Genomic DNA, 22048 nt, shown 5'->3' with positions numbered 1-22048 from the left:
ATTTTTGGGAACAACTTAATTGTTTTAAGTTCAATCCACTTAAATTAGCAAAAACTAATAGGTTAACTTAATTCCTTCATGTTGTCCTAACACAAATCGATTGTGTGGACCCCAGCATTTCTTACAGTGTAATTAATAATATTAATACGACAATATTTTATCAATATGAAAGAATAACACACGACATACTCTACAAATATAATAACCAATAATATAGAAAATAATTTTACTTTTACACTGTAAAACCTAACAGTGAACTTTATCAAATGAAATGAGTGTAGTTAACTCAAAATTGACTGAAAGTTAATTCTACTCAATTGAAAAGAGTTTGAACTCAATGTTAAAGAGTTAATTAAATACCTCATTACTTCAACTTAAATAGAGTAAGTTCACAGTACTCATGTAGATTCGTTTTTTAACTGGCTTGAACTGGTTTTAACTGGCTTTTTAAATGGTTTGCAGCAATCGGTTTCCTCAAACGGTTTGAGTTGCCTTAACTTATTGGGTTTTACAGTACTCAGTTGGTTTGAGTTCTCTTCATTTATTGGGTTTTACTGTGCTCAAATTGCTTCATTTACTCAAATTGAGTAAGTTCACAGTACTCATTACACTGTAAAAAGGGACTGTTTATTTAACTTAAAAAAAGAGTAAACCCGTTGCCTTAAAAGTGGCAAGTTGACTTTACTTAAATAAGTGAGTAAACCCATTGTAACTTGGAACTGTTAAGTTGATTTAACTCAATATTTATAATTATGCACATAGTTTATTTACTTAAAGACTTTAATGCAACTGGTTTACTCACATATTTTAAATAAAGTCAACTAATTGGTTTAAAAGCAGTAGGTTTACTCACTTATTTTAAGTAATGTCAACTAATCATTTTTTACAGTGCAAGAATCATTTTTGAGCTTAAATAGCTTAATGGTTTGTTGCAAATGGTTTGAGTTACCTTAACTGTTTGGGTTTTACAGTGTAGCTAATTTATTTAGGAGTGTTATTAAATACATTTTAAATTATATTGACAAGTTAATTGTACTTAATACTTGATATACGATGTACTCAAATTGCTGCTTGTGAAAGGATTTAATCAAGTAAATCTTAATTTTGTATAGACCATTTTGAGGGACGTAAACAAAAAACAATGGTCCCAACGTCTTTCCTGTTTTACATTTAGGAGAATCCAAAAAGAGCCACATATTGATAAATAATGTTATGATGGCTGTTTTAACATTAAGTTATGATTGAATTGCCACTTGTTACAGTTCTGAAATAGTTTGATAAGCAGGAAATGTTCATGCCACAATGACATAACCACATTGAAATGGTCTATGATGGCTGTTGTTTTACAGTGAATTCTGCAATTTTCACCATACTCTTGGGGCTGTGTGTGAGTTTTGGGAGCTGCGCACCCCATGGAAGCAGCATTTCAGACAAGAAGAGCTCAGAAAGCTGCAGAAATATAAGGCTGCAGGCTGACAGGATAAAAGAGATGTTGACTATTGAACATGTAAGTGTTTCTCGTCATTAATTTCACTGTCATTTCATGATGGGTTAAAAAACTAAATTAGCATTTGTTTGTTTAGTTTGGACCAATTCCAGATGCAAGCAGTGGTATTATCTCGACTGAAGATGAATGCAGAAAGGTAAGTTCACCTTTTACTTGTGCTTTCTAGTATACACTGTAAATAAATATTGGGTTCCACAGAATTGATTTGTGTTGGGAAAAACATGAAGGAATTAAGTTAGTTTACAAAAGTAAGTGAACTGAACATAAAGCAACTAATTTGTTGTAAAATAAACCCTCAGGAATTGTGTTTCAGCTTATTTTAAATAAGCAGTTTGGACAAACAGAAAACGTAATTTGTTTAAGTGTACACTAAAAACAATAATGTTTACTGTTTGTTCAAACGTATTCAAAATCAGCTAAAACAACACAATTCTTGAGTTTTTTTGGGGGGAAACATAATTGTTTTATGTTCAATCAAATTAAATTTGTAAACTAACTTAATTCTTTCATGTTCTCCCAACACAAACATTAAGGATTTGGGTCATTGTACTGCATCTGACCTGATAAGCATTTCTTTTTTCTAAACAGAAACTTGCCAATTACAATAGATGCGAGGTGATGTTTCCAAAAGATGGAGAAATCAAGAAAGAAATTCAAGGCCTGATTGATAACTTGGTAATTGCAGCTTTAATCCTGATGGATGTTAAATTCAACACAATATACACAGTAAAAATGCAGGGTTCCCCACAATTCATTCATGTTGTCCCAACACAAATTTATTAAGTTAACTTAACGCTTTTAACAAATTTATGTGGATTGAACATAAAAATATTAAGTTGTCCAATAAAATCTCAAGAATTGTGTTGTTTCAGATAATTTTAATAGTTTGAACGAGCATAAAAAAAAGAAATTTCTTGAGTGTATTGTAAGTCATATAATATATGTTTTGTTCTTATAGATCCTCAGATGTTTAGAAGACGAAAGCACGTGTCATTTATCTGAACCCACGTGTCCTCCGGAAATTGAAGATCTCTCCAGTTGGAATAAAACTATAGCCTTTGTGCGACAGGTCATTGAGGCTTGTTTACATATAATGCAACACGTGTGCCCTGAAGAGTCTTAAGAAGCTGAAGAAATACCGGGAATATGTTGTCACTTTTGTATTTGCTTATTTTATATTTCTATTTATCGTTTATTGTATATGATACAATGTTATTTGCGCACCTGACATTGCCTGTGGTGTGAATTTAATTGAGTTTTTATATATATTTATCATTTAGTGTTTGTTTTATATGGTTTGATGTTGTTTGTGCACTTCACATTACATCTGGTATGAATTTAATTGAGTCTTTTTTATATATTTATCAGCGGCTCAGTGGTTAGCGCTGTCGCCTCACAGCAAGAAGGTGCTGGTTCGAGTCCCAGCTGGGTCATTAGGCATTTCTGTTCTGAGTTGTATGTTCTCAACACTTTGGCATAGGTTTCCTCCAGGTGCTCCGGTTTCCCCCACAGTCCAAAGACATGCAGTATAGGTGAATTGAATAAGCTAAATTGGCCGTAGTGTATGAGTGTGAATGTGAGAGTGTATGGATGTTTCCCAGATCTGGGTTAAAGTTGGAAAGGCATCCACTGTGCAAAACATGCTGGAATAGTTGGTGGTTCATTCCGCTTTGGCGATCGCTGATGAACAAAGAAACTAAGCTGAAGGAAAATGAATCAATTAGAGATATATTTGTCATTTATTGTGTGTTTTATATGATATGATGTTATTTGTGCTCCTCATTACCTTTGGCATGCACTCAAATTAAAAAAAATGTTGAAAGAAAATGTAAGATTTACCAATGCAAGTCATTACAAGGTGGATTTTTATACATTTTGATATGCTCATTTCAATAAAGAATTGTTTTTTTCAAAATAAAAAAGTATATTTGCCTCATTAAATGGTTTTAAAATGCTTCAAGACACAAACACGGCTAATGAATTTTAAATCAAGTTTATTTTCCCATTTCATGAAGCAGTTTCCGTTTCCCTGTTAAGGAAATTTAATGACAATTCTGGTTTCGACAGAACAAAACAAAACTACAAAATGTGTTATGTTCAAGAAACGGGACATAAATATCATCTAAAAATGACACAAATTGATTATCGTTCGTTTATAAAGCTCCTTTTGGGGGAATATAAGCAAACATGAAAATAAGACGAGGAAATCAATGACCAAGAGGGTAAAGACAGAAAATTAAGAGGTTATGAACATTTCCCTTCTCTCTCAGAACTTGACCGCAGCTAGAAATTTTACTTAATCACCCCATATTTCTTATTGATCCTCATTTTAACCCCTAAACTATTAAAAAAGCTGATTTTTTCAGGATCCATTTCATCACATCTTATAATATGGTGTTTGGTCTTCATATGGTGTTTGGTCTTTGGGCTTAATTCATCCAAAAAATAAAAATAAAACAAAAAGTAATTATTTTCTTAATTACTCATCTTCATGCTGTTCCAAACCTGCAAGACCTGAATGAATGACGTGAGGGTGAGTAATTAATAGCAGAATGTTTATTTTTGGGTGAACTTCACTCTTTAATAAGCAATAAATGGCCCCTGTTGACTATTAGCTTATTGAATTCACAGCTAAAAAAGCACAAAGGCAGAAAACTGAATTACCCGCTACACAGGCACAATAGCAGTCACGTTGAAAATATTTCAGAAAACTCATTTTTGTGATATCGAAAGTAATGATTCAACGCGAACGTTACCGATTTAAAACCTCAACCTCGTAAAAAATGGCAAAGAATTAGGTGACGGCACATGCTAGTCGGAATTAAGCTTGCACACCCAAATAAAGTCATAGTATTTTGCTTGTTTGACGTATTGCTAAGTAGTGACCGTCTTCATTAATGGCAAAGTGCTCCGGATACGACGCTCACCATAACTGTAAATGACCAACTTAATAGTTCGAGTATCAAAATAATAAATAGAAAAAGCCTGATAATGTATGTGACAACTGACTACTGCTATGTGTGCACTTTACCCCAAACACCAGTGAAGTTCTATTAAACAAATCAACTGCGGTAAAATAACCCTTAAACGTTTATCTAAAATATTTTAGGGCCTTCTAACAAAGAAAAAATACATAAAAAGAATGAAATATGTGGCCGTGTGTGGTAAAAAAAAAAGTCGTGTATCACGAAAAATTAGCCTCTGTAATGCCTTTGGGGTATCACAGCTATATTTGCTTACAGAAAGAGTCATTTCTGTGTCAACGCCATCATCAAACAAAGTCCCTATAGATGATAACTAATGTGTTGATCGTAATACAGAAACTCCATGTTAAAAAAACAACAACAAAACCATAAAATTACAGTTATTAAACATCCAGGCTAAAACCAATGCGGATGATTGTGTAATTCCAACGTATTTAAAAAAAAATAAATAAATAATAAAAAAGAAATGCAAAACCAGGGACACACATGAGGAAGGCTGATGTAATCGCTCATGCTGTTTTTTTAATGACTAATTTATAGTTTGCCCACCGTCGGTCCCTAACTTTCCCCAGCATTCCTTATCTGTGATTGTCCTTGTCCTAAACTCTGCGACCAAATCGGTTCACTGCTTCTGCCTCTTTTTTTCTTCTGACTAAGACAAACTCACACTTACAAACATACTCACACACACATACACACACTTTTTCCTTCTAATCCCAGAAGATGTTAGTAATGTCTGAGTCCAGGCTGAAGATCCAGACCAGCAACGGGGCGGAGATGAGGACGAACGACCACGAAATGCCTCTAAATGCACTTTGCAGTTTGCCGAGGACCCCTCCAGCGGGACCGCTGTCCTCATCCAGCTGCAGGTCATTGCCAGGCTCAATGTAGTTCCTTGCCAAGAACTTCAGGGCTTCATCCATCAAAATCACGGGCAGAGACATCTTCAGGACAACCACCCATTGAGGCCAAGACAGCGGTCGGATCTGAAATATGACCTGCAGAGACAAACAGTTACGGTTACGGGAATGGTTCACCTAAAAACGAAAGTCCTGTCATCTTTTACTCATGCTAATTGACTTTAATTCTTCCTGGGAACACTGCAGGAGATGCTTTAAATATGCCAGTAGGTAGAGGAGCCAGATTATTGTGTGATCTAATCAAATTTATGAGAAGAATGGGTAAGCAGGAATGCCTGAAAAGGATTGAAAGCTGCCTTGCGTAATATGAGAAAAATGCTTTTGACCACATGTGTGTGGGAACGAGTCCCAAAACACACTCGAGTGAAAACCAGCAAGGTGGGGTGTGTTTAGTAACTAAAAGCAGAGATAATGGACAATATTTGCAAATTTGGCAAAAAAAAAGGGGCTGTTCACCCAAAATTGATTACCTTGTCTTTTAAAATTTATTATCACACCAGGGCGACACAGTGAATGTATGTGTTTGAATGCAAGTGTGTATGGGTGTTTCCTAGTACTGGGTTGGAGCTGGAAGGGCATCTGCTATGTAAAACATATGCTGGAATAGTTGGTGGTTCATTCTGCATTCCGCTGTGGCGACCGCTGATGAATAAAGGGACTAAGCCGAAGGAAAATGAATGAATGTATGTGTGTGAATGCGAGTGTGTATGGGTGTTTCCTAGTACTGGATTGCGACTGGAAGGGCATTTGCTGTGTAATACATATGCTGGAATAGTTGGTGGTTCATACAGAAGAACTTGTTCATAAATATGACTCGACTATAAGGGCATTCACACGACACTTTTCAACAGAAAAAAAATTACTTTTTACATTTTGGCTCTACAATGGCAGTTTTGAGGGCCTGAAAATGCAAACTTTGATAAATGAGATCATCATTGGCTCAGAGTAAACTACAAAATAGTGACATCATACAAATGTGTATAATTAGTTTAGTCCTTAATCATGTGTGAGTTCTTAACCAAAATAACAATGGTGTGCTACAGGGACTATCTGTGCACAGATGCTTCAGATGTGTCTGAATGAATAATACACCATTTTAGAGTAATTAATTAGTCTAATTAGGCTCCAGTTTAGGGCCACATGGTGGTGCAGTGGGTAGCGCTGTCGCCTCACAGCAAGAAGGTCGCTGGTTCGAGCCTCGGCTGGGTCCGTTGGCATTTCTGTGTGGAGTTTGCATGTTTTCTCCGTGTTCGCCTGGGTTTCCTCTGGGTGCTCCGGTTTCCATACAGTCCAAAGACATGTGGTACAGGTGAATTGGGTGTGCTAAAATTGTCCGTAGTGTATGTGTGTGAATGAGAATGTAAGGGTGTATTCCATTAATGAGTTGCAGCTAGAAGGGCATCCGCTGTGTAAAACATATGCTGGATAAGTTGGCGGTTTATTCCGCTGTGGTGCCCCTAATGAATAAAGGGACTAAAAGAAAATGAATGAACGAATGAAGGCTCAAGTTTAATGAAGGCACATGGTTTAAAGTACATGCTGTAAGTGCCCATGGGGCGTCTATGAATCTACTTTTGCTATTTTAAGGATGGGAAAAACAGTCGGCGTGCACAGCACGTGATCTAAAAGAGTTGTCCTTATTCTCTTAATAAAAGACATACAGTACACTTTCATTATAAACGTTTTCTTTTTTTAATTAATTCATAATTAATGTATTCACCAAAGATGCATTAAACTGAACAAAGCTGACTTAAAATAAATTATTTATATATCACTATATACAGTATATATATATACATACAGTTGAAGTCAGAATTATTATAACCCCCCCCTTTGGAATTTGTTTCCTTTTTTAAATATTTCCCAAATGATGTTTAACAGAGTAAGGAAATTTTCACAGTATGTTTGATAATATTTTTTCTTCTGGAGAAAGTCTTATTTATTTTATTTCGGCTAGAATAAAAGCAGTTTTTAATTTAAAAAAAAAACATTTTAAGGTCAAAATTATTAGCACCTTAAAGCTATATTTTTTGATTGTCGACAGAACAAACCATCATTATACAATAACTTGCCTAATTACCCTAACCTGCCTAGTTAACCTAATTAACCTTGTTAAGCCTTTAAATGTCACTTTAAGCTGTACTTATTAAGCTGTTATTTACTGTCATCATGGCAAAGATAAAATAAATCAGTTATTAGAAATGAGTTATTAAAACTATTATGTTCAGAAATGTGTTGTGGTTAGTGCATTGACACATGCACTCTGGTGCTCACGGCGACCCGAGTTCGAGTCCTGCCTCATGGTCCTATGCCGATCCTTCTCCTCTCTCTGCTTTCCTGCTTTCTGCTTTTTCAATACTCTATACTGTCCTGTCCATTAAAGATGAAACCCCCCCCAAAAAATAATTATATAAAAAAGAAATGTGTTGAAAAAAATCTCTCTGTTAAACAGAAATTAGGGAAAACAATAAATGAGGGTGGGGGGGGGGATATTTCTGACTTCAACTGTATATATGTATATATAAAAAACATCAATATAAAATAGCTAAGATGTTTTTAATTGTTTTTAATTTTAATTTAATTTACTCTCCTTCATATATTTTCAGCAAATTAAAACCATTTTATAAAAATAAAAAATAAGGCATCTTTTTTTTAAATATTACATAACACATTTTTTCATTCTTAAGTATGGCATTATTTTCCCAAGCATTGCTCAGTTCTACTGAAGACATCACAGATATTCCCTCAAGTGTGATGACATTGGGTTTTCCTTTCTTCAGCCATATCCTTTCACGTGAGTGAAAAGAACAAAAAAATGTATCATTTCCTTGAGTACATTTATCACTCAGGTTTTTATTGCATCACTATCACGAGTATCGACAGACGGGCAGGCACAAGTCTAACCTGTCAGACTCTGACATTCCTCTTTGATTAAACACAAGCATTTTTCGGAGATTCCCCTGAGATTCATCATCTTTTCATAGATTTGACACACACAGATGAATACTCACAGGAAGAGGGTCCACATATAGGATGAGGAAGTGTAGGGCCATGGAGAGACAGATGGCACCCACCAGCCACGGGTTCGACCACGGCGGCATCTTCAGCAGAGACTGATTTTCAGACAAACTAAACACACACACACACACACACACACACACACACACACACACACACACACACACACACACACACACACACACACACACACACACACACACACACACACACACACAAATCAGAGAAATCTATGATCGCCTGCTGAACTGGCCTGACCTTTTTACAGCCCTCTCTGAATTAATTTATCGAAGACTAGAGTGAACGCAGCAGTACAATTAATGTGATTTTAAAATATAATAAAACGGCACAGGGGCTCAGTGGTTAGCACTGTCACCACACAGCAAGAAGGTCATTGGTTCGAGTTCTGGCTGGGCCAGTTGGCATTTCTGTGTGGAGTTTGCATGCTCTCCCCGAGTTGGCGTGGTTTCCTCCGCGTGTTCTGGTTCTGGCTTCTTGGATGAACTAAAATTGGCCGTAGTGTATGAGTGTGTGTGTGAATGTGAGTGTGTATGGGTGTTTCCTAGTACTGGGTTGTGGGTAGAAGGGCATCCGCTGCATATAATATATGCTGTAATAGTTGACGGTTCATTCCGCTGTGGCGACCCCTGATAAATAAGGAACTAAGCCGAAGGAAAATGAATGAATGAAAACATTACTATTAAATTTGAAATCATTTTACTGTATTATTTTAACTGATAAACATTTTAAGATGTTATATACATAATACAGTAACATTTTACAACAAGTTTCATTATTTAACGCATTTACAAACATGAATAAAAAAATGAACAACACATTTTTTACAGTTTTTAGTTTTTTTTTTTACCTCAGTCAATGGAAATAGCCATAAAGTGCACTCACGGTGCAATAACAAATGTTAACAACATTGAATCTTAATAATGCATTAGTAAATGTTAAACAATGATTAAAACTTGCAGTATAAGTATTATATTTATTATTAGTTTATGTTAGTAAATACATTAAAAATCACCTATGGTAAAAAAATCTACTTTTCAAACTGTTTGGACAGACATATGTGTAGGTATAGTGTATAGACCGTCATATTGGGGTGAAATAAACACACCCAGTGCTTTTTTTTTCAATTTAACAACAACCGGTGGACCAATTGGAGCGGTTTTCAGATTGACCGCAATTTGACGTAGGAGTGCGGTTACCCCGCCCACCGAATTGACTGACAGCTGCATATTGACAGCTGCAAATACTGATACTGAGTTCTTACTGTAGTATTTCTCACAAACGCTACGTGAGATCTGCTTCCTTCATGTCTGTCTGTTGTCTGAAGCAGCCGAGGGAGGAGATTAATGGCGAGTTCAAACTGCATGATTTTAGCCCTGATTTTGACTCAAGGACAGGTTTTGAGAAATCGCCGACAATCGCCGTCTAAGACGCGATCTGAGAGAATCGCAGATGAGTCGCCGACACCGATGAGATATTTGCCGTGCTAAATATCTGGAGCTGTCGGCGATTCAAATCATGCCATGTGAATGAGTTCTGATTGAAAATAACATCAGCGATCACCTACAGCAAATGAAAAAGCAGCATCCACTAGCATGGGTACCTGCAGGCCACTGGGAGGTTGGGGGAGACGTTAAAAGCGCTCATTATCAGTTTATTTGGACCCAAAAAATGGAGGAAAAACTATTGGAAATTTGGCAGGTGCATCAGTGTCTGTTTGACGTGTCATCTGAGCAATACCACAAATGGGTCAAAAAAGAAATTGATAATTCCCTTTAAACCCACGAGCAAAATAAGTACATTTTCTGTTCCACTAAAGGCACTAAACCGCTACCTGATGCTTAGAGCTATAAAATAGAAACTTGTGAAAGGTATAATAAATAATCTGATGGGTGTTTTGAGCTGAAACTTTACAGACACATTCTGGAGACACAAAAGACTTATATTAATTCTGGAAAAATGAGTAACCTAGGTGCCCTTTAACTAACATGAATGGAACCTTATTGTAATGGGGTATAAACAGGTGTTAGAGAGTGAAATTCAAAATTAAAGTAAAAAGGTCTTAAAATACCTTTTAAGAACTTCTTCAAGAGTCTTTACATATATTTTAAGTTCGAACCTCAGCTAGGTCAGTTGGCATTTCTGTGTGGAGTTTGCATGTTCTCCCCGTGTTAGCATGGGTTTTCCTCCAGGTGCTCTGGTTTCCCCAAAAGACATGCGCTATAGGTAAATTGGGTAAGATAAAATTGACCATACTATATGTGCAGTGGTGTAGTCGGGGCTATACGCACGTATACTCAGTATGCCTACTTTTTTCCACTAGCTGTTTGGGTATTACGACTTCTGAGGATCAGTAATTGCGTATACCCTTGGTATACTCACTTGTTTTGCTGATTAGACCTGCCTAATTTTATGTATATTCGCATCCCTTAACTGTATACCAAATGCTTTTTTGTTGCAATTGGTGCATTTTTGTTTATATTTTGCGCCATTCCCCGCCCCCTGACGACCTCAGCAGCTGTGAGAAAATTTTGTGAGTTTTTCAAAGTCATCTAAATGATGTCTCACTGAAACAATCAGGTAAAATGATAAAACAGCATAAGCGGGTGGGGTGGGTAATAGTACACCACTTTTTTTAGGACTACACCACTGTATATGTGTGTGTGAGTGAGTGTGTGTGGATGTTTCCTGGTGATGGGTTGTGGCCGGAAGGACATCCGCTGCATAAAACATGTGCTGGATAAGTTATCGATTCATTCCGCTGTGGCGACCCCAGAATAATAAAGGGACTGAGCCGAAAAGAAAATGAATGAATGAATCCAGCAGGTGGCGACTATAAGACAGCAGTAATAACAATGTTGCTTTGGTTACTGCAGTAGCAAACATTCATTTATTTTCTTGAAAGGGTTTGAATTAATCAGATTTAGTTTAAAATGTACATACTGTCACCCGATGGATAGAAGACAATGTAGAGACTTTAGTAAGCAAATCAAGGCAGATTCTGCTTGACTAGTGTATTCAGCACTGAACTCCACTGTGTTATAAATGTGATTATTTATGTTTTTATTGTATTAGCTGATCATTAAAAACTTAAAAATGTTTTCTATTCATTTATGAAAATTAGGAAATGAAGTAGGAAATGACTGATGACCATCTTTAATTTAAAATAGTTTGGAATATTTACCTTCAGCCCACGGCTCTCAATGATATTTGGTTTTTGGCCCTTCATACCAAAAAGTTTGGCCACTCCTGATCTAAATTGAATTATCAGCTTTTAATACTTTTTAAGACCCCGCAAACACCCTGTGTTAAATATGAATAATAACACTGCATAATTCTTACTAAGAAACACTATGGTAAATATGTCATAAAAAGGGACAAAACATAAACAAAAAAGGGAATTTATCCTAATACAAAGTAAAAGTTTTATTCTGTCTCTGCCATTCCTGTTTTTAAACACCATCTTAACAGCACTGCAATAAAAAATGTTGTCCTATTTTTGTAGCCTGATTTATTAAATTAGTGTAGAAACCTTCAGTGAAGTGCACCAGAATAAATATTTATAACTGATTATGGCTCATACAGTATGACGATTTAAAGTGGTTAAATTAAGTCAATATTTAAGACAAATACATTTACATAGAGTTTACTTACAGCTGAGCACACACATTTCCATGTTTATAACTGATACCCCTGAGGCCTGTATCATAAATTCAGATTAGCTGGCTAGCTTTAGTTTAGTTTGCACCATTTCTAGGATTTAGGTAGCATGAAGGTAGCTCAGCTGCTCAATAATAGCATGGCAACAAAGAGAGTTTAAAGCCAGGCTGCCTTCATGTTACCCAAAACTCAAAATTGGTGCAAACTAGCCAGCTAATCTGAATTCATGGTATAGGCCCCAGGTCTCTACAGCAATATTTTTTCTGTTATGACAGCATTTCTCTAAAAATCACCTACCTGTTGAGGGCGTTGCACATCTCTATAGTGACCAGCACAGACAGCGCCATAGTCATGGGATACGGAGACTCAAACACTGAGCACTGCACTCCTGCAAACTCAGCATGACCTTCACTGCACTGCAGATAGTGAGACTACAGAAGAAAACACACACACAATGTTTTTACACACAACTGATTTACTTTGATAAAACTCACCTAGATCCATAGATAAACTTGCAATGATACAGATTAAATACATTACTAAAATAAAAATCAACTGTTAAATACAGACAAAGTAACGTTGAATTGAATAGGGATTTCGGGGTCTATTACCAGTTGGTAGAAAGTGAGCTTTGGTCCATCGTGAGCTGCCATAAACCACCAGGCTGCAGCTCCAACTGTTGCTGCACCGACATAACCTACACACAGAAAGAGAAACAGAGGGAAATGCAACTTAACAATTCAATACTCCCAGGGTTAGATCGAGTTTTGATTTGTGGTTAAAATGAGAGTGTGTGAAAGATCTGTCTACATGTGTGTCATTTTCAGTCAGATCTAGAACAAAACTTCACTGTTAGATATTATGAATTTCAAACAATTAACCCTCTTTTGACATTGTTTATTGTCACATGTTGGACCACACGCCTCAGCATTAAAAACAGGATCTGTCTGTCCGTCTTTCCGTCTGTCCGTCCATCCATCCATCTATCTATGTATTTATCTATCTATATGCAACCCAGGCTCATTCTGAAAACGTAGTCCCGTGGACGTTTCTGGAGACTGCGAATTATGTAGTCGGAGGTAAGTATGGCTGCATTTTGTTTTTTAAGCGAACGCTACGGGGCGGTATGACGCTGTTCCTTTTAGGGCTTACCGGCTGACCGCTTACCTCCATGTGGAAGGCTTTCCCGCCGCAACTAGTTTGTCAGGTTAGCTCGTCGTGTACATCGGCGGACTTGAGACGCAGAAAGAAGCTGACCACGACGACCGGGTCCGAGGAAGAGCGGTTCCAGAAATAAGGTAAAACAAAAACAGAATCCAAAAAATAAAGTGAACAAGTTCGTAACAGGGTGAGAATGTGGTAAAATCCGGAAACGTGGTAAAGATCAGACGAGGGCTTTTCTTTTTCTGGACGGCTTTCGTAAATTGTTGCTTGGGTTTAGGGAAGTAAGCAGGCAGGCGGGTCATTCGGTAAAACTGGTTGGGTTTAGGGAAGGAGGAGGGTGGGTCAGCCGATTTGCTGGTCGCCCAGTCAATCATTCAGTCAGTCAGACAGATAGCGGCCTCGGGTGGGTTTACGCGAGAACAGCGTGGGCGCGAACGACACTCTGTGAGAAACGTTCGAGATGCAAAAAAGCGCACACAGCAGCCTTTTGCGGATTCGCGAAAACATAAACTGCAAAAATACGTACCTCCTGGGACGTATTTCGCGGTCTCCAGAAACGTCCACGGGACTACGTTTTCAGAATGAGCCTGGGTTGTCTATATGTCTATTTATATGTCTATCTATATGTCTATGTATCTGCCTGTCTGTCTGTCTATCTCAGCATTCACAAGTTCACACTTAGCTGATGATTAATTATAAGCTTGTTTGGCATGCTGTCCCGGGAGAGAGCCCTGAGCTCATAAGATCCTCGAGCCCAGGGCTCCCTCCCGTTGCAAGGCGGGAGGGGAGTTTGAGCTCAGGTAGATCTCGAGAACTGCCCTGCTGTAGTAACCAATGAACAGCCAGTGATTGCTCTTGAGAGATAACCATTTACTAGGAGCATGTCTTTAGTGCCGGTTTGGATTAGTCAATTAACTTATGTTGCATGTTTTTAGACGGTGGGAGGAAACCGGGGAACCTGGGGGAAATCCACGTGAACACGGGGAGAAATGCAAACTCCGCAGAGAAACGTCTGCTGGTTTGGTAAAGCCTGGAACCAGAGACGTTCTTGCTGTGAGGCAACAGTGCTAAGCACTGGGCCACCATATCACCCATCTAGGAAGAAGGAGGAGTAGGTTGGATAGGGGGATTCTTCAAAACGAAGATAGCAGTTGTACAAAACCCAGGGTATTTGTAGTAGCTTAGGAGTCGTCTGATTGGTGCATTGATAATTGGATAATGCGAATTCAGCCACTAGCAATCATAAGCATGTGATCCTCACAAAATTAGTTTATAAATAAACTTCACATAGAAACAGGATATAAATCTACATCTGTATGTCTGTATGTGTGAACAGGCCCTTTTTGAAAATACCGGTAAATTAAATTTTCCGGAAAGAGAAGTTGTAACGCTACCAACATTTAGCTGCGGTCCGCATTTCTGCTTTGGATGTCTCACAAAGCAGCTGCATAAATGCTAAAGCTTTAAATAAAAGTGAAACCATCAAGAAAAGGCAGACCTCTTCTATGTTTATGAATACAAGCGCAGCGGTTTAGAGGTCTTTTCTGGTTAATGATGTCAGAATTTTTTTTACTGGTTTTTCATCTTTATTTGGAAAGGACAGTAGAGGTTGCAGACAGGAAAGTATTGGGAGCAGAGAGAGTAAAAGGGTCAGCAAAGGACCTCAAGCCGGGACTCAAACTTGGGTTGCCATGAGCACCATGGTGCTATATGTCAGCGCACTTAACCACTAGGCTATTGGCACCGACAATGATGTCAGAATTTACCGGTATTTTGTGATGGATGTGTGAATGGTCTTTTCCGGAAATATTCCAGAACGTCCGTGCCTGTGTGAACAGCTTTTTTATGAATTTACAGGTAAAGTCGTTTTGGAAAATTTCCGGATATTTACCGTTGTCACTGTGTGAAAGGGGCTAATGTGTGCCGGTGTTTAAATGTCTCACAGCCAATGATGAGGTATCTGCAGAACAGCCAGCTAGAGATGAGAGGTTCTCTGGGGGAGCGTGGAGGACGAGACATGATGTCCAGGTCAGGAGGGTTGAAGCCGAGAGCAGTAGCTGGGAAGCCGTCAGTCACCAGATTGACCCACAGCAGCTGGACTGGGATCAGAGCCTCAGGCATTCCCAAAGCAGCAGTGAGAAAAATACTGAGAAGCAGAGACAAAGGTACAATGAAGAAGGTGTGATCACATTTTACACAATTTTCATAGCTATTTCAAAAGCACTGATAAAAAGGCTTGCAAAAAATGTTTTATTTCAGTCTGTGTGAACCGGAAGTTTCTGAGTGTGTTAATGTACTTCCAACTGAAATGGAATATTGAGTAGGGGGCGGGGCTATCTTTTTCCACATCATTACCTCATAGCTAACTAACGGTAAAGCCTTGTTTATACTTCTGCGTCAATCAATCGCCGTGTCCCACGCATGCCTTGCAAGTTGCCGTGCATTTATACTTCTGCGCGCTGTTTGTGTTGCTCTGCAATAACACGTCCGAAATGCTGGCTGGCAGTAGGTTTTTATGATCCTCTGTGTCGAGTTTCTTTGCTGGTGTTTTGTATTTTTCTGAATGTTACCTTAATGTACAATTGGCTCAAACTCGCTTATTTTGAGACAGGAACCGGCGGACATGCAACAACTTTAACCATAAGGTAAACACAAAACAGCTCCTTCATAGGACTCCACATTTGTAAACACTTGCTGCATCGGGCTCTCACTTCCGCCCACACTCTTCAGCGCTACCAAGCCGACCAATCACAGAAAAATATGTTTTGAGAAAGAAAGAATGAAATTTGCAAACAAAAAAACTGCAAATAAAAATCAAGCAGAGCAAAATATATATATAATATAATATAAAATAATAGCAATAAAAAAACTATATATATTTGCAAAACATTTTTATAGCATTGCCTTTACAAAACCCATCCAGTCAATTGCAATGCTCATTTTGATTTGCTTTATACTGTGAGTTTGCGATGCTGTTTGCACTTTGCACTTTATCATATTACCATAACAATCTAATGTGGCAATAAGATCGGAACTGTACTGTGCATGATGGAAAACTACGAACGCCGTTATGAATGTCTTAAAACGTGCTTGTGTGTTGTAAAAATTCGTAATAATGACCAAAAATACTGATTTGTGCATCTCCTGACTTCCGTGTGCAGCCATGCTGTCGTTATAGATGGTGTATTCTGAGAAATTTTCTTACCCCTTGGTTTCGAGTGTGGTTCTGAAAAAGCTCCTTTTCAAGGACCATCTAGCCCTTCTCCTTATCCCTACACCTTCAAGCTAAAGAGAATTGCGACACTTCTACCTCTTCACGTGAACGCGCAAAACGAGAGGTAGGGGAAGGGCTAAGGGGTAGAATTGGGATAGGGCCTAAATTGGGTTTTAAAATGATGCCAGCATTTCTGTCTGCACATACCAGACCACCTCTCCGATGTTAGAAGAAATGAGGTAACGAATGAACTGTTTCATGTTGTTGTAAATGGCTCTGCCTTCCTCCACTGCGGCCACAATGGTGGAGAAGTTATCATCTGCCAAGATCATCTCTGAAGCAGATTTAGCCACAGCCGTGCCTGAGCCCATAGCGATGCCAATCTCAGCCTTCTTCAGAGCAGGGGCATCATTCACACCATCACCAGTCTGCACAGAGAAAGCAAGTGAGGGTTCATTCATCTCATCTCATTTTTTGGCACTATTTGAATGGGCACATACAGTTGAAGTCAAAATTATTCACTCTCCTGTGATTTTTTCTTTTCTTTTTCAACTATGTCTGAAATGATGTCAAACAGACCAAGCAATTAATCACAGTATTTCCTATAATATTTTTTCTTCTGGAGAAAGTCTTATTTGTTTTATTTCGGCTAGAATAAAAGTAGTTTTAAATTTTTTAAACCTATTTTAAGGTCAATATTATTAGCCCATTTAAGCTAGATATATTTTTGATAGTCTACAGAACAAACCATCGTTATACAATAACTTGCCTAATTACCCTAACCTGCCTACTTAACCTAATTAAGCCTTTAAATGTCACTTTAAGCTGTATACTAGTGTCTTAAAAAGTACCTAGTCAAATATTATGTCCTGTCATCAGGGCAAATATAAAATAAATCACTTATTAGAAATGAGTTATTAAAACTATTATGTTTAGAAATGTGTTGAAAAAATATTCTATCCATTAGACAGAAATTGGGGAAAAATATACAGGGGGCAAATAAATCTGACTTCAACTGTATCTAAAAACCCCCATACCATAGCTGTGATGTCACTGAGGCTTTGGAGATATTCTACAATGCGGCTCTTGTGTGTTGGCTCGACGCGGGCGAAGCAGCGGGCAGTGCGGCAGGCCTGACGCTGCAGGTGAGGAGGAAGCTCATCAAACTCTCGTCCTGTGAGGCCACTGCCATAGAGCCCACCTTCAGCCTCCTCTTCCTCCTGCTCGGTGATGATGCCCACTTGACGACAGATAGACAGGGCAGTCCCCTTATTGTCGCCTACACAAAACAACATAGATAGAACACATTTACCATACATGAAATACTAGTTTGTTTTAAAAGTGAATGGGTACAAATGGAAGGAAAAATTTCCTCCAACCTTTAGACATACAGTTGAAGTCAGAATTATTAGCCCCCTTTGAATTTTTTTTTTCTTTTTTAAATATTTCCCAAATTATGTTTAACACAGCAAGGAAATTTTCACAGTATGTCTGATAATATTTTTTCTTCTGGAGAAAGTCTTATTTGTTTTATTTTGGCTTGAATAAAAGCAGTTTTAAATTTTTAAAAAACATTTTAGGGACAAAACTATTCGCCTCGTTAAGCTATATTTTTTTTGATAGCCTACAGAACAAACCATCATTATACAATAACTTGCCTAATTACCCTAACCTGCCTAGTTAACCTAATTAACCTAGTTAAGCTAATGTCACTTTAAGCTGTATAGAAGTGTCTTGAAAAATATCTAGTCAAATATTATTTACTGTCATCATGGCAAAGATAAAATAAATCAGTTATTAGAAATGAGTTATTAAAACTATTATGTTTATAAATGTGTTGAAAAAAAAATCTTCTCTCCGTCAAACAGAAATTGGGGGAAAATAAACAGGGTATTTTACTTACAGTTTTTGTCAGTCGCTTTGGTGCATTTCTCACAACACTATTTACATTTGCACAAAAGTTAATGTATTTCTCAAAACATTAAATCATTTGTGCACATCAGAGTAGCAGTTTCTCATTCCTTACAACAAATTGCAAATGCTTTTTGGACATGCATCTGGAATTTGGACATCAATCGCTTTCATACAGCTCTCAGTCATGTCATGTCAGTCAAAATTAACTAAACTTGTGAATAATGAATAGTCATCCATATAAAACTAATAGTCCTCATTTCATTACTTGAGTCATTACATACAGAGTTGTCAAAATATGTCAAGCTAATTTTATTTTTTAAAAATTTAATATTTTTTTCCTGAAAATATCTTCTAAATTGATTAAATTCATGAATGATTTACAGACCTATGTATGTTGTAGGTTTACTTTCAATATGTACAGCAATATTGATTACAGTTGTGCTCAGCCCTACCCAAAGGAAGTTTGTTTGTTGTAAATAAGAGTGTATTTATTCTTTTGCACAATGCTAAATTAGAATTGTAAAGATTATCTTCAGTAAAAATGTGAAACATACAGATTCAGTGTCTTGTACTCAGATTCCTCACTAAATGCAGTGATGTCGAACTTTACTGTAGTTTTCAAATGGCTGTGCAAATAGTATATACAGTAGTGTTGTCTTGAGCATTTTCAGGAAGTGTCACCAAAATCTGACTGTTTTTGCATTGGAAAAAATGTACAGAGTAAACTGTCATAATAAAAACATGACAAAGCCATTTGACTATCTTGTTCATAAACAATAGTGTCAGGACTTTTCATCTTGATGATACAGACACTTCCATTGTCATGAATACTTGCTTTTGAGTAATGAACTATCCATTTTGAGCAAGTGACACGCTTTTGCAGGTTATCAACTAGGTTTTGCAGTTTGTACTAATTGTATTGAGAAACTGTTGTGCAAATGTAAATCGTGTTGTGAGAAATGCACCAAAGCAACTGGGAAAAACTGTAATGTTATTATTTATATATTTATAAATGTATTTGTGTGCAACAGGTTTTGTTTATTTGTTGTCTAAAAAAAGAGAACTTTAAAAGCTATTTCTACTGCATGTTTCATATCTAACATGTTCAATAAAAACACTTTCGAGGGGGGAAAAGTCTGGGTACAGTTTCAGAATATGAGTCATTGAGATTTGCGCATCAGGGGATAGTTAACCCGAAAATGAAAATTTCTTCAGCATTTACCCACTCCTGAGTGGGTCTAATCTTTTATGAATTTGTTTCTGCTGTTGAACAAAAAACAAGATATTCTGAAGAATGTTGGGTCAAAAGCAGCCCTTGACATCCATAGCAGGAAAAAATATAGTCTGGCTGCTGCTTTTCAACATTCTTAAAAATATCTTCTTTTATGTTCCACAAATGAAAGAAATTCAAATTAGCTTGGAACAAGTGAAGTGTGAGAAAATTATGACAGAATTTTAATTTTTTGTGGAACTATGCCTTTAAGTAAGTAAGTTCGTTCTTTTTATTTCTATAGCAGCTTTCATGAACAAGATTCACAAAGTACTTTACAACAAAACTGTATAACGAGGACAAAAAAAAAAACGCATAACAGTTAGAGAACAGTTACAGTTACGGTTAGAGAGAAATTACAATACAAAATACTGAATTAAAACTATTTGTACATAAGCAAGACGGTGCTTTTAAAAAGGTCCACAGATCTCAATTTCAGCGGAAGAGCAACTCAACTTGGGAGCAACTCCTTTTGTCTTTAATCTAGAGAATAAAGGGTTGCTTAATCCAAAAATGAATTTTCACCTAGCCTGACCATATAAGGCTTTGGATGGAAATGTCTGCTAAATGATTAAATGTAGTCTTAAAATCACAAATTAAGTTATTTTTAATCACAAATGAAGTTATTTTTAATGGAACCAGAGAGGTTTCTGTACCTCTCAAGTCCAGCGAGTCCCGGAAACCAAATCTTGGAATAAGCAAAAAGATCAAAATGGGATTATAGAAGAAATCCATGAGCTTTCAATCTAGATCAGGGGTCACCAAACTTGTTCCTGGAGGGCCGGTGTCCTGCACATTTTAGCTCCAACCCTAATCAAACACACCTGAACAAGCTAATCATGGTCTTACTAGGTATACTTGAAACACCCAGGCAGGTGTGTTGAGGCAAGTTGGAGCTAAACCCTGCAGGGACACCGGCCCTCCAGGACCGAGATTGGTGACCCCTGATCTAGATTTTACAAAAAAAAATAAAAATCTTTATATGATAAACAATTTATAATTTCATTCACACACACATAAAATTAAGCACAAAACCTTTGAAATATTTTAGTTCTTGACGTCATTTATTATTGATTATTTTCAGACGTTTATTTTAATAACGTATATTTATAACGTTCATTTATTTAAAACTTAATAAAATCCTAAATTAAATCTGTCCAATGAGGCAAAATCATATCTTTTCATATCTTTTCAGATGAATATGATCAGTTCATATAGATGTTCATATTTTACGACCGTTTTTTGATCTTGAAACTTAAGATTCATTTAAAATATCTTAAGTTATATTCTGAAGGTAAAGTCAATTGCACCGACATGAATTTAAGTACTATTTATTTATTTATTTTCATTTTTGAGTACCCTTTGCCTTTAAAATCCCCACTTCACATGCACTCAGCCTACCTGTGATCATAATGACCCGTATGCCAGCCTGTCTGCACATTCGCACCGCGTTCAGCACCTCTTTCCTGGGTGGATCTAACATTCCCACACAGCCCACGAATGTCAAGTCCGACTGAGAGAAACACACACAAAAAAAACGTGTTCAATTAATAGCAATAGTTAGTTGTCAGTCAACTTGGAATTACTTTGTTCTGAACGTATTTCTAGAACTTATCTCCACTAATTTGCTCACCTCATATTCAGAGAAGGCTGCAGAGTTCTCTAAGTTCAGGGTTCGAGGGTCTGGAGGAGAGTCCCTGGTGGCCATAGCAAGGCAGCGAAGAGTATCGCGCCCCGAGCCCCATTCTCTAACAGTGTTCAAGAGCTGCTCCCTCAGGTCGGAGCTCAGTGGCACCCGTGTACCGCCACTGACCCGTATCCAGCGGCAACGCTCCAGCACACTCTCTGGTGCTCCCTGTGGTCACGAAATAAAGATATAGACTGATGCATACAAAAAACACATAGGAAACACATACAGATTGATGACCAGAGAAAACTCTTGCTGTAATACATTTTTTAAAGTTGAATAAACTTAAATTTTTCAGTCATCTCAGCATACGTCAATCAAACAGTATAAAATATTAACTTAAGCTTTATATAACCAAAAAATGCGTAGTTGAAACCAGATTAACTAATTAAAATAAATTAAAGTAACCATATAATTTTTTACAATGTGTATTCCAAAAGTCAGAAGGTTTTTCTTTTATATATAACTGTACATACATACATACATTTACATACACTTACGTATATAAAATAATATATAGTTCTGTTCAAATGTTTGGAGTCAGTATGAGTTTTTTTTTTATATTTATATTTTATTATTAAGATGCAAACATAATATAAAAAGATCATAGTAAAAAATGCACTTTTTGATCACTAATGATATGATACATTACATTTTAAGATATATTAAGATAATCATATAATTATAGATAG

The 22048-nt window shown here is 37.0% G+C and overlaps 1 protein-coding gene across 1 annotated transcript in view; it reads right to left on the bottom strand.

Annotated features, from left to right (window-relative positions):
* Positions 1–3484: 3484 nt before the first annotated feature.
* Positions 3485–22048, bottom strand: part of si:dkey-28b4.8 (sarcoplasmic/endoplasmic reticulum calcium ATPase 2) — a 48413-nt gene continuing 29849 nt past the window's right edge. The window contains exons 15-23 of the mRNA XM_056456729.1: positions 21303–21524; positions 21071–21182; positions 17523–17764; positions 16693–16913; positions 15215–15417; positions 12719–12804; positions 12405–12538; positions 8423–8540; positions 3485–5489 (exon numbers count right to left, since the gene is read on the bottom strand). Of these exons, the coding sequence (XP_056312704.1) occupies positions 5202–5489; positions 8423–8540; positions 12405–12538; positions 12719–12804; positions 15215–15417; positions 16693–16913; positions 17523–17764; positions 21071–21182; positions 21303–21524 (1626 nt within the window). The 3' untranslated portion in view covers positions 3485–5201. The remainder of the gene's footprint in view (positions 5490–8422; positions 8541–12404; positions 12539–12718; positions 12805–15214; positions 15418–16692; positions 16914–17522; positions 17765–21070; positions 21183–21302; positions 21525–22048) is intronic.

Source organism: Danio aesculapii, chromosome 1 (genome assembly GCF_903798145.1).
Source record: "Danio aesculapii chromosome 1, fDanAes4.1, whole genome shotgun sequence".
Classification (NCBI taxonomy): domain Eukaryota; kingdom Metazoa; phylum Chordata; class Actinopteri; order Cypriniformes; family Danionidae; genus Danio; species Danio aesculapii.
The sequence above is the reverse complement of the archived record's forward strand: the minus strand, read 5'-3'. Positions and strand labels throughout refer to the sequence as shown.